At 47.0% G+C, this 16,188-nt stretch overlaps 2 protein-coding genes across 2 annotated transcripts in view; both read left to right on the forward strand.

Moving 5' to 3' along the window:
- The first annotated feature begins 80 nt into the window (after positions 1–80).
- METTL18 (methyltransferase 18, RPL3 N3(tau)-histidine) lies at positions 81–2,464 on the forward strand. The gene is made up of 2 exons (XM_024551899.4): positions 81–287; positions 1,123–2,464. The coding sequence occupies exon 2, from the start codon at positions 1,323–1,325 to the stop codon at positions 2,436–2,438; it is 1,116 nt and encodes a 371-aa protein (XP_024407667.2). The 5' UTR covers positions 81–287; positions 1,123–1,322; the 3' UTR covers positions 2,439–2,464.
- Positions 2,465–11,023: 8,559 nt separating this feature from the next.
- The window catches only part of SELE (selectin E), a 36,382-nt gene continuing 31,217 nt past the window's right edge, over positions 11,024–16,188 (forward strand). The window contains exon 1 of the mRNA XM_045189736.3: positions 11,024–11,037. Within this exon, the coding sequence (XP_045045671.3) occupies positions 11,033–11,037 (5 nt within the window). The 5' untranslated portion in view covers positions 11,024–11,032. The remainder of the gene's footprint in view (positions 11,038–16,188) is intronic.

The following is a 16,188-nucleotide window of genomic DNA, read 5'->3' on the forward strand; positions in this document are numbered from 1 at the left end:
CGAGACCGGAAGCGCCGCCGTCCCGGCAGGCCTTGCGAGCTCCCCGCCGGCGCCAGAACCATAGAGAGGGAGCGTGCAGCCGTCCTTGCTGAGCCCGGGCCTCGCACGGCCTGGGGAGCAAACGCGCTTATCTGGCCCGCGGAGGACTCAACTCGCTGGTGCGCGCTCTCAGTCCGGAGCGTCCGGCCAGATGTCGGGTTTCTTTGCCGCGGGAGCTGGAAGCTGGCCGGCTGCGTGCGTCCGAGGTCTGGATCGCTGTCAGTGTTGCACCGAGGCGCTTTAGGGAGGTGAGGGCCGAACATCCCCAATTGCCACACCCGGACCTAAGGGGCTTTGAGATTGCACATCTGGGGTGGGGTGTGCCGGGGACCTTCAGCAGGTACAAAGGGGCACGTTCCTACCCACGTAGCCGCGTGACCCTGCCTTACACCTCTTGCGTAATGGGAATAAAGACCCCACCTGCCAGAACTGTGCGATTTGAAGCAGATCTAGCACCGTAGATACAGAAAAGAATCTCAGTAAAGTTGTTTCCACTTTCACGGGTCTCTTCCAAACGTTCAGTGCCCTAATTTTGTGTTTGTTCTGCCACCAAAATGACCCTTACCGATTACTCCTAAAGCGCTCTAGTCCCATCCACTTGGGGCTGCTCGTCTCCCCTAAGTGTAGTGAGGTCAGTTGGGTGAACTTGCACCAAAGCAGACCCGCCCAAGTTTTTGCAGGGCTACCCATTTACCAAGATAAGCTCTTGGATCCCCGTTACTTGAAACAGGAGCAGACTGCAGTGACCTGGCAGTTTAGCAGGTGATATGTTTGGGCAGCGTCATGGCAGGTGACAGACGCCAAGTGGCTAGGCTTGTCATTCCCTGTCCGAAAATTTCGGGCTTTATGTTTTTATTTCTAGTTGTTGCAGCTGCTCTTGTACTTTCATTAGTTTTTGCTCTTCATTCTCTTCTCCAGCTTTCCATCCCTGAGGTGTGGGTGTGCTTCCAAATCTTTTTATCTCCCTCACAGATTTTATAGAAAAGGCTGCTGAGTGGTGGGTGGGGGTTACCGTTTAATATTGTAAGGGAATGTGTCGTTTTGCTTTTTAATAACAATTTTATTTCTTCTTTCTTCCTCCAGAGTCAAACTGAAAGAAAAGCACAGACCTCTAAGAAGTCATTTGGAAACATTTCTAAATATTTGTCACTGTGTATATACGCAGCTAAAGAGAAATGGACCCAAACAAAACTGCGTGAATAACTGAGACAGGCTTATGTTCCTGTCTTCGAGTCTGTGCAGAAGCTGAGGAGTCTTCCTTCGAATTGAAGGAGTGTGCAAGGATGACTTTTCAATTTAATTTCACTATAGAAGACCACCTGGAAAATGAATCAACAGCCCTTGGAGATGAAGCTTCGACCCCGAACTCCTCAGAAGAGGCTTCAGTCTCAGAAAGTCGAAAAGGCAAACATAGGGACACAGGCTGTTCTGGAGAACAGTGTGCCTGCCCTCGGGATCCCCCCGGAGCCCCTGAGTCAGCGGGAAATGCAGCTCCCTCTCAGGACAGCTCCCTCAATGCAGCCAACAGCTCAGGTAACTCGGAGCCTCACAAAAAACAGCCTTGCCGGGGTCTTGCCAAAGAGCATGCTGTGCCTAAAGATGTAGAGGAAGTGATAGGAAATAAAGTCCTAGAAAGGTTACCAGGCCTCCAGCAGGTTAACACGTTGGTCGTGAAAACCATGTTGTTGAAAGAGAACTTCCCTGGAGAAAATGTAGTTTCACAAAGCTTTTCTTCTCACTCTGATCTGATCACTGGTGTTTACGAAGGAGGCTTCAAAATCTGGGAATGTACCTTTGACCTCCTGGCTTATTTCACAAAGGCCCCAGTGAAATTTGCGGGGAAAAAAGTGTTGGATCTTGGCTGTGGATCGGGGTTGCTGGGTATAACTGCCCTCAAGGGCGGGGCCAAAGAAGTTCATTTTCAAGATTATAACAGTATGGTGATTGATGCAGTAACCTCACCTAATGTAGCAGCTAACTGCACCCTGGAGGATGAAGAAAGTGATGGAGACCAACCAGATCTGAAGAGGAGCAGGAAATCAAAAGTAGCACAAGAACTCTGTAAGTGCCGCTTCTTCTCTGGAGAGTGGTCTGAGTTTTGTGAGCTGGTACTAACCGGTGAAAAAGTCTTTGAAAAATATGACCTCATTCTCACCTCAGAAACCATTTACAATCCGGATTACTATGGTTCTTTGCACCAAACGTTCCTTAGGCTGTTGCAGAAAAATGGGCGGGTGCTTTTGGCCAGCAAAGCACATTATTTCGGTGTAGGAGGAGGTATTCATCTCTTTCAGAAGTTTGTAGAAGAAAGGAATGTGTTCGAGACTAGAACACTTGAAATAATTGATGAAGGCCTGAAAAGATTCCTAATTGAAATGACTTTTAAGTACCCTACTTAATGTCCACTGAGGGAAATAAACAAAATAACCCAAAACTTGTTTTGAATGTTTAATTTCTGCTTTGCTATTATTTTTTTTTCTTTCTGAAATTAGAATTCAGTGCAATATGCTTACTGGATGTCTGTTAACTAGGTACTTTGGATAGCATCTTGCTTAATATTTATAACCTTATGAGATATATAGATCATCCTCATTTTAATAACAGAGGAGCGAACAGTTTTCTACGTGTGGGGCAGAAGAGCTTTACATGTTTGCTACATGCGGGGCAGAAGAGCTGTACATATACTAACACCGAATAGTCATTAACAGCCCTGAATTCGGTTACAATTCAGGCTATGATTAGGCTATGGCAAATATCTCCTTTTTGTAGATAAAGAAGCAAGACTCAGACTGGAGGAAGTAATCTGACCCCCCTCATACTTCTCACCTTGAACCAGAACCCACACTGAGGTCCTTCTAAAAGCTTTACCCTTCTCACCACTCCAGGGGACTCAGCCTGACCTTGGCCTGGTTTCCATCGCAAATATTTCTTAGCACCCTTTTATTATTCTGAAATGAAAGCCACCATTAAAGAAACTTACTTATACACATCATTAAAAAGTTTATTATACATTAATCTCTAATGTATATAGCTATGTATATATGTATACACATATATTTATCATATACATAATTATATGGAGAAAGTCACTTAAATAATTTGCATCTCACCAGGTAAAAGCACAGGTATAGCTACAGAGAACACACGTGGTAGTGAGATGTTTCCACCGTGGGTACCATTAGTATAAATGCCACGGCTACAACTCCAGCCCCCCTACTAGATAAGGCAGACTGGGCCCTGGGACCTGGGCTGGCTCATTGAGGAGGGACAAAGCATCGGATAGAGTCCCATGCCAATAGCCAGTATCGATGATTTTGAGACAAACGTACCTCTCAGTTCTCCGGGATGAATTAGACCCCCAGTGAGGTGTCAGCCAGGCCTGTTCATGAGTAGACAGGACACAGGCCCTGCACAGGGAGTCAGCACAATTTCGGTCCATAGGGTGGGGTCCCCTGAAGACAGGAGTCAAGCAGAAGCCGAGTCCTGGGAACTAGATAACTCTGGGGTAACAGGCAGCCCAACGGGGACACACCTGCCCAAGGAGCTGGTAGCAGAGGAGACTTGAGACTCAAGTCACAGCCACAAATCCAGGAGAAGTGTGCCCAGTACACCTTCCCATGGAAATAGTTTAACGCAGCCATTGAAAGAGACACATGTTTGTTATGCAACGAGCTCCAGAGTCCAATGCCTTTGGTTGAAGTTCAGTTTCCCCATCTGTAAGACAGGGTTTATGGTAACAGTAGCTCCCTAGTGGAGTTCTTTTAAATAATAATAGTTAACGTCGAACGTGTATCATGGTTCCTTTCGCACGGTTCCAATATGTAAGTGGAAATTATTATTTCCAAGAATCCTCATAAGAATCATCCTGTTTTCTCAATCAGATAGGAAGCCTTGATCACTTCTGTTAGAAATTAGGTGTGGCCCTGGCCACAGACCAAAAGCCATGGGTTGGGTTCCCTGTCAGGGCACATGCCCGGGTTGCGTGGTTTCAATCCCCAGTCAGGGTGCGTGCGAGAGGCCACTGATCAATATTTCTCTCCCTCTCTCCCTTCCCCTCTCTCTAAAATTGACAAGCGTGTCCTTGGTTGAGGATAAAAATATATATATTAGGTCTGTGCCTTCCCAGTTCAGAATTTGGAGAAACAAGTAACTTCCAGGCCGGGTGCGGCCCAGCACCAGTCCCCTATGCTCTGCCTCCCCACACACCCTCCCCCCGTCCCCCAACCCCCCAGCTCCACCTCGAAGTTTCTAAACTGTCCTTTCTGGACACTTCGGCTTTTCGGATCATTAGGGATGAAGAAGAGCATCCTGTAAAGTTGCAGTAAAAGCGTTCTTCTAAAAACTCAGTCAACAGCCATGCTGTGCTCTGCCTTTGAACTTCCCCCTGTCCCACGTGCCTGCAGCCTTAGTTCCATGTCCACTGCCCCCGAGGGCCTTTCTGCCCGCGGCTCAGAGACGGGGGCACCAGGAGCTGACACGCTTCCCTGTGTCAAGCAGACACCAACAACACATGCCCTGCGGTGCCCTCGGGGGACAGGGGGTCAGCCACTCAGCGAGAGAGTTCACTTTTTAAGAAGAGGAAACATGTCTTCACTTTTCAGTGCCCCCCGCCGCGTTTTATTCGGGTGCTTCCCGCACAGCTCTTTGGAAAAGAGGAACAGCGAGGAAACTCTGCCACGACAAACCCGATTCTTTGCCTCCACTTCCGGCAGCATTTCCTGAACATCTCACCACGTGTTTAAGGCGACCCTGGGCTTGCTGATAGTAAGGCTTTTCTTTGGGTAAAGGTGCACCTTCAAAATCGCCATCATCACGTGGGTGCAGCCCAACAGAGACGCTGCTCCGTGCCCTGAAATAACCTCTTGTTTCCACCAGGGATAAGGCTGCTGTTCCACCAGGAGGGCTGGGGGCAGCCCGGTTCTCCAGCTGTCCTCTCGCAGTTCCAGTTTCTGTCTTCCTCAGGCCTTAAACGTGACCTCAGAGGACCCTCACAGGTAGGCTTGTCCTCTGCAGAGAAAGTTGCCAAAGGCCAGTGCTTTTTCAGGAGAAGGGTTAATACTCTATTTGAAAGAGACTAGGTAAAAATTACAATAATAGCAAACAGCTTGGTAACCTAAGTGTTGCTTGAGAAAGGGGGGCATCTTACCCCCACAGAACAGGGTGAGTGACCAGCACTCTTCCGATCCTTTCCGTGCAACACGGGAAGTGCTGTCGGTGTCCTTTCCCGTGGGGGTTCTGATGGGAATGGAGGCGGGAAGGGTCGCCGTGGGCCGGGCAGGTCTCAGGCCTCCACAGCAGATCAGACGCCCTCAGTCACACGAACCCCCTGTGGCTCTGCTCTATACTGGACCCTGCACTGAAGGTGACCAAGGTGAGCCCTGGGTCAGATGGCTGTGAACGCTGGTCCCCATCGCCCGATCCAGGACTCTTAGAGGTTCTTCAGGTTCCTGGCCGTGCAGCAGCCACAGCACAATTCTGAAACGTCGCTGGGGGGCCCTATCAGCCGAGTGGGGCTCTGGCGTTTTTCTCAGCCTGCTCTGAAGTTTCCCGCAGGGGAGGTCCCACTCCTGGTCCCAGTGTAGTGGACCTGGGTCCTTCCACCAGCCTGGCCACCTCTCAGATCTGGGACTACAGAAAAGTTAGTATGCCTCCGAATGTGTTTGCGACAGGATGCAGCCAAGGGCGGGGGGCCCAAATAGGGATTTGTAATGGGGTCCAGAACAGCTTGGAGATAACTGGCTCCACACCACAGGACCACACCTGCCCGGAATGCGGGCAGCTGTGGCCAATTGTGGGAGGCGCCGGAAATGGGGGAGCAGAGGAAGATCGGCGCTGGGATTTAAACCCAGGCGCGGCGGCCATTTGGCATCTCTTTTTGGGACCACGCATCTTTTCGGGGACCACACGGCTTTGGAAGTGCTCCGTTTTGCCACGTGGATGGTGCCGGGAGCCTGAATCATGAACTTTTTTCCTGAGATACGGTACCCCAGATTGGGCAGAGGGAGAAGGAAGGACTGTGTACATTAGTGGGTATTCTAAAGAACTTTAGTCTGTTTTATTTCAAATAAATAATAACCCCTTTCCTTTTCACCAGTCTCTGGCATTGAGAGATGTCTTTCCTCTGGCGGCAGGCAAAGTGAACCTAGTAGGTGGGGAGGAGCCCCCAGAGAAAAGGGGGGTGTCCTTTTGGTAATAGTATATTGTTCACCCACCCTGGGTCTGTTTGTGACATGTTCACAACAAAGGCCCCCACTCTGAAAAATATATTTAGCCCAAGAGATAAATATTTTTTTTTAAATCCTCTTTCTGTTCAAGGCTTGTCCCAATTCTTTGTGCGCGTCTAAAATGTCCTAGAACTCAAAATTCTTCCGCTATTCTAGACTGAGTAACTTCTGGTGAATTTCTGTAAACTGGATTCTCAATTTGTTTTAAAGGGCATGAAATAGAGTGTTTGGGTGGGGGGCATATTTTTTAGGGGGAATTTGCGGAAAAGTTAAAGCCCAGATGCCCACCAGCACGCAGTGGGGCTCTGGCACACCATACCTCATCAACCAGTCTCCACGCCAGCTTTTTTATTGTCATTGCTTTCGTAGGCTCTGTGTCAGCATCTTCAGCGAGAGCCACATTTTCAGAGACTGACTTTTCTTTCCTGAGCCTTCCTGTCCAACTGACCTCTGTTTCCTGTTTGCTTTGCTGTTTTCAAGCTTCTCCAGGATTTTTACAATAAAAGCCATCAAAGATTCTCTCTTCTAAGGAAAATACCTCAGAGAAACATTTTCTAGGAAGAGCGGCACCGATGTTTCTCCTGGTCTGAATTTTAGTTCCTCTAACGGGAAACGTGTGCAAGCCTGGATTTGAAACCTTAGACCACCTTCTCTTAACTTTGTGACCATTTTGTTTTGGTTTTCTCATTTTTCCCAGAGTTATCCCATTTCTCCCAGATCTTTACGGAATCGGTGTGATGAACAGACACATCTCTAAGTGTATTTGACTTCCATGTGTCCCTTCTACTGGGACTTGTGCATTTCCTTGGTCTGAATCAAGGACGTGGTCAAGTCTAATTTATGAAGGGTCAGAGGTTAACTAATGGGAAACAGAACAATAGATAACTGATAGCTTTGGACCTAAGTCTCAGAAGGAGAGAGAGGTATAAAAGCAAAACCAAACCAACAAACAGAGCCCAGAGGCTGAGAATGGGAAGAGGGTGGTGAAGAATGATAGAGACAACTATGGAATTATATTTATTAAAATTTAGAGCAGCAGAAAGGATTCCAGGAGAGATAAGATGGTGGAGCCCAAGGAAAAAGACCAGACACTCAGGGAGTCAGGAGGCTGCCTGGAATTCACACAGCCGTCGAACTTTTAAACAGGTGAATGGAGGTGGGGTTTCTGGTGACTCAGGACAGAGAAGACAACCAAGGGACAGGGTTAGGTGACTAAGGTAAGAGGACCAGAAGCATGTGATGACAGTTCAGGTGACCCTGCTGTTCTTCTAGCACACAGGTGGCAAGTCCCAAGGCCCGTGGGCCAAACCCAGGCCTCCACCATATTTTATCTGGCCTGGCACCTTATTTCTACCCAGAGGCAGTGCTGAGCTCTCACTTACCTGTTAAGGAGTAGTTACGTTCATACAGTCCTAAAATTACATTCAGCCCTTTGAAGGCAACAGCAAGACCCCCAAGCACACAGCCTTGGATTTCACTGGCCACACAGAACAATCAACCTGCGAGGTGTGGTTATTTTTAGTTAGAAAGTGACCTCGACGTACTTGGGAAACTGGGCTCAGGCTGCATCTTCTTTGCTCCCTGCCGGCAGAAGAACTGGTGCGTCTTTGAAATTGGGAAGCCATGGAAACCCTACAGCCCGAGCGAGCAAGGGGCATTGTGGGCATTTCACACCAGTGTCTTGTGACTTCTGTTGCTTCTTAATCACTAAGCATCTGAGAACCAGCAGCACAGAGCAAACAGAGGCATTGGAGGAAGCGGCGGGTAGTGGAGGAAGCGTTGGTGGAAAGGCCACCGGAATCAAGGTGGGATGGAGCTGCGTCCAGACCCGACTCACCCTTGGTAACTCTGCTCTTGCCCTTCCTCAGGTGACTACGGTCTCTCTGATAGCTTCCTCTTCAATAAAATGTTGGATATTTGTTCTGTGTATCCCCATGAGTTACAAGTTTCAAACACACCATTCATCGTACATTAAAATTTCCCATATATCTGTGACATTGGCCTTTTTGAAAACCACTGTTCCTGATCCACGTTTCCTTTTTGCCCCCCTATTTGACTAACGTGAACTTTTCGAGTGCTGCCACTGCCATTATTTAGTCAATTGCTGCCTTTGTTTATCTCTCTCTGTCTCATCGGGAGTTTCCCAGGTCACCCAGTGCTCATTTGACGGGGCCAATCCGTTCAACTCATACCACCAGATACCGGTTCCCCAGCTCCACCTCACCTCTTCCCTCATGAAAATCTTGGAGAGCTTTCTATTTTCAAAGACCGTGGTCACCACGGTGGGTATAAGACACCTCCCTGTATGCAGGGAGAAAAGTTACGCTGCACCGGTATATCCGCTTTTTACCCAAAGCAGAAGACATTGGTTCTCGATACACCAGGAGGTCAGCACGATCCCTAAATATCTGTCAACTCGCCTGCCTCAGCCTTTATTTACGTTGCCCCGGGACCACAGGGACCACGTCCACAGAAAAGAGGACTCGTGAAGTCTTCAGAAAGAAGGGATAAAAGTGGGGTCGCCATGGAAGACTTTCTGGGGGAAATACCAAGGACTTGGCCCCAGCACCCTGCCTTTAACGGAGAAAGCCTCAAGTGCCTGAAAAAAGGGTCCGTGTTTTCTTACACCACCCCTGTACCCCAAATTGTGAGTAGCTCTCTGTTGTTTCATGGATAAAGTTCAAATCTCTTAATATGCATTCAAGGCTCGCCTTTAGCCAAAACTACAATTTCCATCTTGTAGAAGGAACACTGCCGTAACTGTTCTTCCTAAAGCAACCTTTCGTTAATTAGCAGGGGTTACTCACCCTGGCCCTGGCTGGGTAGCTCAGTTGGTTAGAGAGTCGTCCTGATACGCCAAGGTTGCGGGTTCCATCCTTGGTCAGGGCACGTACAAGAATCAACCAGAGGTAATGCATCAATAAGTCCAACAAGAAATTGCTGTTTCTCTCTCTCTCTTTCTCTCAAAATCAATCAATAAAATTTTTTTAAAAAATGTTACGCACCCTACTATGGCTACCTGAGCTTCCTATTTCTCTCTTTTTTTAAATTTAATTTTTTCTTTCAGCTTTATGGAGATATAATTGACATACAGCATGTAACCATAAACTTAAGGTGTACACAATGACTCGACTGCACACACTCAGAAATGATTACCACAAGTTTAGTCAGCATCCGTGATCTCGTGTGGATACCAAAACCCAAAACCACAGAGAGAGAAAAGAAGGAAGTGTTTTTCCCTCGTGATGGGAACTTTTAGGAACGACGTTTTCATACACCACGCAACAGTATCAACTATAGTCATCACGTTGCACACTACACCCCCAGCCCTTATTTATCTGCCCCCTGCCTCTGGTAACCACAAATCGGATCTCTTTTTCTGTGAGACTTTTTTTCAGGTCAGTAAGATCATCATGGAGTGTTTGTCTCTGCCTGACGTATTTCACTTGGCGTAACGTCCTCACGGTCCTTTCATCTTGTTGCTTTGCTCCCCTCTTGTGGCTGCATACTATTCCATTACATGTGCGGACGTGCATATTTTTGTATGTGTCGCACTTCCTTTATTCCGCCGTCTGTCGAAGGGCACTTAGGTTGCTTCTGTATCTCGGGTCCTGTAAATAATGCTGCAGGGAACATGGGAATGCGGGCATCTCTGACATATGATTTCGTGTCCTTGAGATATATTCCCAAAGCAGAGTTGCTGCACCATATGGTAGTTCTACTTTTAATTTTTTTTGAGGACCCTTCATACTGTTTTCCTTTTCTCTCTTTGATTTTTAACATTCCTGCTCTTCATTCAAGGTTTACCTTGAACCCTGCCTCCATGAAGCCTACCCGAACCCTGTGACCCATAGTGCTGGCTAGTTTCTCTGAACTTCCCAGAATGTGTCTGTGTAACTCTCACCACTTAAATAAAAGGCTTTACAGGCAGCATGGCCATATGCTTTACCTCCCAAACTGGGACCCTTGAGAGTGAAATAAAGCAGTTTTAATGATTTTTCCATGAAATCAGGTGTTAACAAGGACTGGTCTGAGCAAACCAGGACCCTCCTAGTGAAGTTTTAATGTCTTCAAAGTCAGAACCAGATGTTTTAAATTCTTGTATTAGCTGGCGCTTCAGCTATAATAAGAGTTTGGTAAGTATTGCTGAATGGTCTCATTAATTTGTGGAAATAGGGCCCTGGCTGGTGTGGCTCAGTGGATTGAGTGCTGGCCTGTGAACTGAAAGGTCACTGGTTTGATTCCCAGTCAGGGCACATGCCTGGGTTGCTGGCCAGGCCCCCAGTAGGGGGCGTGTGAGAGGCAACCACACATTGATATATCTCTCCCTCTCTTTCTCCCTCTCTTCCCCTCTCTAAAAATAAATAAATAAAATCTTTTTCAAAATTTGTGGAAACGTTCAGAATCACCAGATTAGGTATTATTTCTATTATCATTTAATGCAAAAAAAATCAAGTTGGATAAAACTGTAGTCCTCTGATACGAAAAGGAACAAGAAGTTGAGCCCTGCAAACAAACAGCCGTCCTGCTCTCAAATCTCGTTCCAAAGTTAGCAAAAGGCTGAGAGATGCAAAGGGCTGATAAGGGGAAACTTGAGTCATTTTCTTGTTTATATTATGCTTCATGTGGGGCTCTCTTGACCTGGTTTTATTCCAGGGGGAGGTAAGACAGCCACACTCTGGTCACGGTGAACCTTCATCTGAAGCCAATAGACACAGACCTCCGATGCGGTGATTCTGCGCTTTGGGTCTTTGACCCTCAGCTGGAATATGAGGTGAGAACAGACTTTACCTTCCCCTCTCCTTCCAATGATTGGCCAGTTGTCTTAACCCTGTCTCGGTGTACGCATTCATTGCCCATTCCTGCACAAGCATGAAATTGCTGTAATCAGTGTGCCTTTATAGTGTAATTTTATCTGTCATGCAAGATTTTCCTTGCTCTTTCTTTTTCAAATCTTTTCTTTAGTGGGGGGAAGGTATGGTAGGTTTCAGTCACTATTCTTATATGTTTATCTTTTCCAGGTAAACTTTATAATCATGCTGACAATTTATGAACAATGCTCTTGGTATTTGGTTGATAGTATATTAAACATATAGCTTAATTTGTTGATAATTGGAACACTTAGAATATTAAGTGTTCTAACTCAGTATTAGGGCATAGCTCCCTACTTATCCAAGTTTTTTCTTGAAGTTATTATTAACATTTTTCTCTCTGTACCTTAGTAACTGCATGACCTTGAACCAGTTAGCCAGCTGGGTTTTGAACGTCAGTTTCTTCATTTGTAAAGCGGGGATCATAAAGCTAACTTTATGGGTTCGTCGTGAGGATTAAATGAGATAGCATGTGCTGCGCACCTACTAAGTTCCAGTCCCTAGCCTGATGCACAGAACAGATATTCAGCAGATGTTCGCTAAATAAATATTAGCAACAGAGAGGGACAATCCCCTCAAAGTCAACCACGAGCAGTTTTGCCTCATGCTTGTTAGAAGAAGACAATTTCGTATTAGATGAAGGGTGACAAAGCGACTTTGGATCTGGAATCGGGTGTCATGAGGACACAAAGGAGCTAGAGCAGGAAGGCTTACCGTGTGGAGGTGGCTGCACGGATGGCATGATCGGGGGGTGGACCCAGGAACCCCTGTTCACACTTCCTCCCCAATCCTCTGCTCAAAGGACATGGAACGAAGTAGGGAGCCTGCCGCAGGGCCAGAGGGTTCTCCCCTCGGGATACCTTTGGACATACAATCACGTTAGGACACTAATACTCCCGTGTAGATCATTTTGCCAAGTCGCTTTTTCTGTGGAGGTGAGACCCAGGGACCATGATATCTCTGGTGCCTATGGAAGGAGACGACATAGACACACACCAGGAGGAAAAAAAAAAGGAAGAAGGAACACACCTAAACATAATAAAGGCCATGTAGGACAAAAAGAAAAAAGGAAAAGGGACGGCCAATATCAGTTATGTTTGCCTGACATCTTCCCCAGTAGTTACTCTGAGAACCCATTTGCAGATTAAAGAAACTCTCGTTTGCAGGCCAGGGTATTTCCTAGTAGTCACTCATCATCGTGGTTTATAAACCCAGCAACTCTCCAGGGGCTAGCAGGCCTTGGTGAGTTTATGGATCTGGCAATTTCAGGAACAAAGGGTGGAGAAGGAAGGCACGGCAGGCCAGGAGCCTGGGGGAGACAGCGAACCGCCTGTGTCTTAGTCATTGAGGACTGCTGTCTCGTTGCTATGGAAAGCGTCTTCTCAAACAAATCTGGCTTGAGAATTGTCTTTCCATTGTCTGGACCAGTCAACTGGATTAACCATTTTCGTGCTACCAACAGAGTTCTGGGAACAGTTAATCCTGTGGGCCTCTGTGAACTCTGGAACATTCATTCCACATGGGGATTCAAGCTTTTTACCCTGAACAGGGAGCAATTTTGCAAAATATGAGCCATAACCAACGAAACACTAAAAGTTTTCCACTAGAAACATGTCGATATCAATGATCACATTTTAAAATTCTGAACAAACAATCTGAATCCAATTTTCCAGGGACTCTTCCGGCATATTACACGGACTCATGATTCGCTGACATCAAAGAACAAAAATCTATAGCCTTCTGTCTCCAAAGTTGCTTTATTTCTGTTACCAGTGTCCCCATCTTAACAAATCACAAGTCATCCACCCATCCACCCATCAATCCACCCATCCATCCATCCATCCATCCATCCACCCATCCACCCATCCATCCACCCATCCATCCACCCATCCATCTATCCACCCATCCATCCACCCATCCATCCATCCATCCATCCATCCACCCATCCATCCATCCATCCATCTATCCACACATCCATCCATCCATCCATCCATCCACCCATCCATCCAGTCATTCGGCCACGAAGAACTGAGAATGCACCAAAGAGCATAGCCGTATGCTAGGTAGTATAAATGTATAAAAAGAAAGATAAAATACTCTTTCTCATCTCAAAATATTTACATTTCCCATGGGAAAGAGAAAATATGGTAGGACTCCATGTCTCTGTTCCCTTTTACAGCAAAACATCTCTAAAACATTGTTTCTACAACAGGTTACATCTCTTCAATGTTCCTTATTTCCTCAACCTCTGCTCATCGCAAGTCTGTCTCACCAGGCCACTTGAAGTCTCAGCCTTCCGCAGGTCAGAATTCCATGGTTACTTTCCTGTGCTTAGATTACTCCCCTGCTTAGCAATGACGACTGCCTTGTGTTAACCATCCCTTCTCTTGCCTTCGACGCCTGCGCCTTCCTGCTTTTCCTCTCCACCCCATGCGCTGCTCAGCTCCGATTCCTCTGACAGCCATCTGAACGCACCTGGAGCTCAAGGAGGCCTAACTGCTTCTGTGTCTCAGCCTCCTCGGAGCATCTCATCCACTGCCATGGCTTCAGATACCACACATGTGCTGATGACTCCCACATTATTTTCTTGGTCTCTTACTGTTTTACCGAGCCCCACTCATAGGCAACCACCTGCTTGGAATCTCCGCTTGCGCCTTTAATCAGCCTCTCAAAATTAACTTGGTGAAACAAAGCTTGTGATGCTTATTCTCCTTCCCAACCTCCTCATCTTAGTCCACAGTGCCCATGCGTTCAGTCATCCAGGTGCAAGCCTGTAACTTCCTCCCTTTTCCCTACTCCCACGTGTGATCCCAGCTGGGCCTTAAATACGGGCCACTTTTCTTTCTTTCTACTGCTACAATACAAATTTCGTCCTAGTCTGGGCTGCTGAGATAGCCCCTAATTGATTTCATTCCTTCACCTTTATAACTAACTCTTCATAATTACTTTTTTTTAATACAAAGATAATCTCCCACCCCAGCTTCAAACCTCTAGTGGTTTTCAGATGCCATTAGGATAAAATCTAGTTTCCATAACCTGACCCACACGGGCTCTATCTTCCTGCCTTGTGCTGACTCCAGCGGAGCATGTCCCACTCTCTCTCCCTGCTCTCGTACTGCAGGCACACTGTCCTCCTCCCCATTCCTCAGCTTGCTCGCACCTCAGGGCATTGGCACTTCCTGCTCACCCTACGCATCTGCCCCCCATCTCCGCACACCTACCTTCTTGGTATCTTCCAGGTCTCGGTTCAGCTGTGGTCACTGCCTCAGAGACCTCTTCTAACCATCCAAAGTCCGGCAGCCTTCCTTCCCTTGCCCGGCCACGCCGTCTAGCTTTGGTTGGTTTTCCTCACAGTGGGCGTCACTGCCTGAAATCACCCTGACCCATTAGGTGTTTACTTATTTGTCTCCCTCTCTCTCTCTGGAATGTCAGTTCCGTGAGATCTGGGGTCTTATCTGCCCTATGCACTGCTGCCTCCTCGGTGCTCAGCACGGCGCCCTGCACAGAAAAGGCTCTCGTTCGGTATTTGTTGAGTGAGTGAGTGAAAGACCCTCCGGCTGCTCCTGGTTGGGTTTAGGACAAGGTCCAGGGTGCTGCACAGGGCTTACAAGCCGGTCCCTGCTCCCTCATCGAGCCTTACCTTTCACTGCGCAGATCTCCTCTGGACTCTCCTTGGCATTGACCTTGTACTATCACTATTTACCACTTCTGGACTTTTGTGCATGATTTCTCTTCCCTCAGATGCTCTTCCTCCTCTGTGTCCGTTGTTGCCTGGCTCATTTCTACAGTGAAGTCTTCGCTTGGACTCCATTTCTTCTGTGGTGGCAGTTGCTAGTCTTCCCAAACTACTTCCTGTTCATAAGAGAAAGCTAAGAGTCTTATTTAGAAAGTTCACAGGTCTCCTTGTCTTCTTGGAATTGGGTGTTTCCATAAATGTCCATAACAAGAAAAATCTTGGTGGTTTTGGGAGAGACAATGGTACGACAATTCTTAATGAAAGCTTGTTTTAAACACGCTCCTGCCACAGCAATCAGAAAACAGACATTGTGACTAATACAGTAATAAAAATGGGAAAGGTTAGGATAAGCAAGGTGTTTCCTATGCAAACTGATGGCTTTTAGATCCTTGCTCCTCTGTGTTTGGGCTGCTCAGCTCTCCACCACATGGTTTCTAGGGAGTTTTTGGGAATTCGTCTCTAATCACCAAATTCCGTGAGCATATTTCCAAGTCAAAGACAGACATCTGATTAATTTAAAGTAGGCAATCTCTTTGAACTTGGGAATGAGAATTTGTCATTTGTAAAAGGCATTCCTTCTTGCAGAGCACACAACTGAGGGGGAACAATAAGCTAGTATCATCCTATACTCGAGTTCCTTCTGCTCGTTCAAGTATCTTTCCTGAATGTCCAGATCGGACTAGGCTTCCCCTGCTCTGACCACTGACACTTCTCCTACTGCAGAACTTGCTACAGTTAGAGCTCTTGTACATGTTAGTCGGCAAGTAAAGTCTCATCGCAGTCACATTGATTGTGATCTGCTAAAGGCAATAACCGTATTCTGACTTGCATTTCATAAATATTTGTTGAATAGATGGGTTATTGAGTGAAAAGAAACAGAAAGCCAGTCAACATGGAATATCACGAGATCATCTGTGAGTGAATGTGAATCACGGGGTTAGAAGAATGTCCTGAAGTTCAGAATTACGTAGAACTCACTGCGGGCTGACACAGTCAGGGGAGGCTTTCCGGGGTGCAGGACAAGAATGTGGCATTGGATGCTGGGTACAGTTGAGTCACCAAGATGGAGAGAGGACACTACCCCTGGAGCAGTGGCAGAGGACACTTGGGCAACAGGCCCAGGCCAATGAGTGGGCAACTACTGCTGCCCCAGAACCGGGCTAAGGGCCTGACTAGCTCTGCTGCCCAGGCGAGGGAGTCGGAGCCTTTATCTTGCAATAGCTCATGGAAAACCTTAAAAATCTCTAATTGCACAAGCAACATGCTGCCCATTCTATCTAAGGAACACTTTTCCTGTTGTGGAACGCAGGAGGTATTG

Source organism: Desmodus rotundus, chromosome 12, assembly GCF_022682495.2.
Source record: "Desmodus rotundus isolate HL8 chromosome 12, HLdesRot8A.1, whole genome shotgun sequence".
Taxonomy (NCBI): domain Eukaryota; kingdom Metazoa; phylum Chordata; class Mammalia; order Chiroptera; family Phyllostomidae; genus Desmodus; species Desmodus rotundus.

What these genes read in the sequence shown, in the direction of transcription:
- METTL18 (XM_024551899.4), top strand. Translation starts at nt 1,323, where the DNA reads ATGACTTTTCAATTTAATTTCACTATAGAAGACCACCTGGAAAATGAA.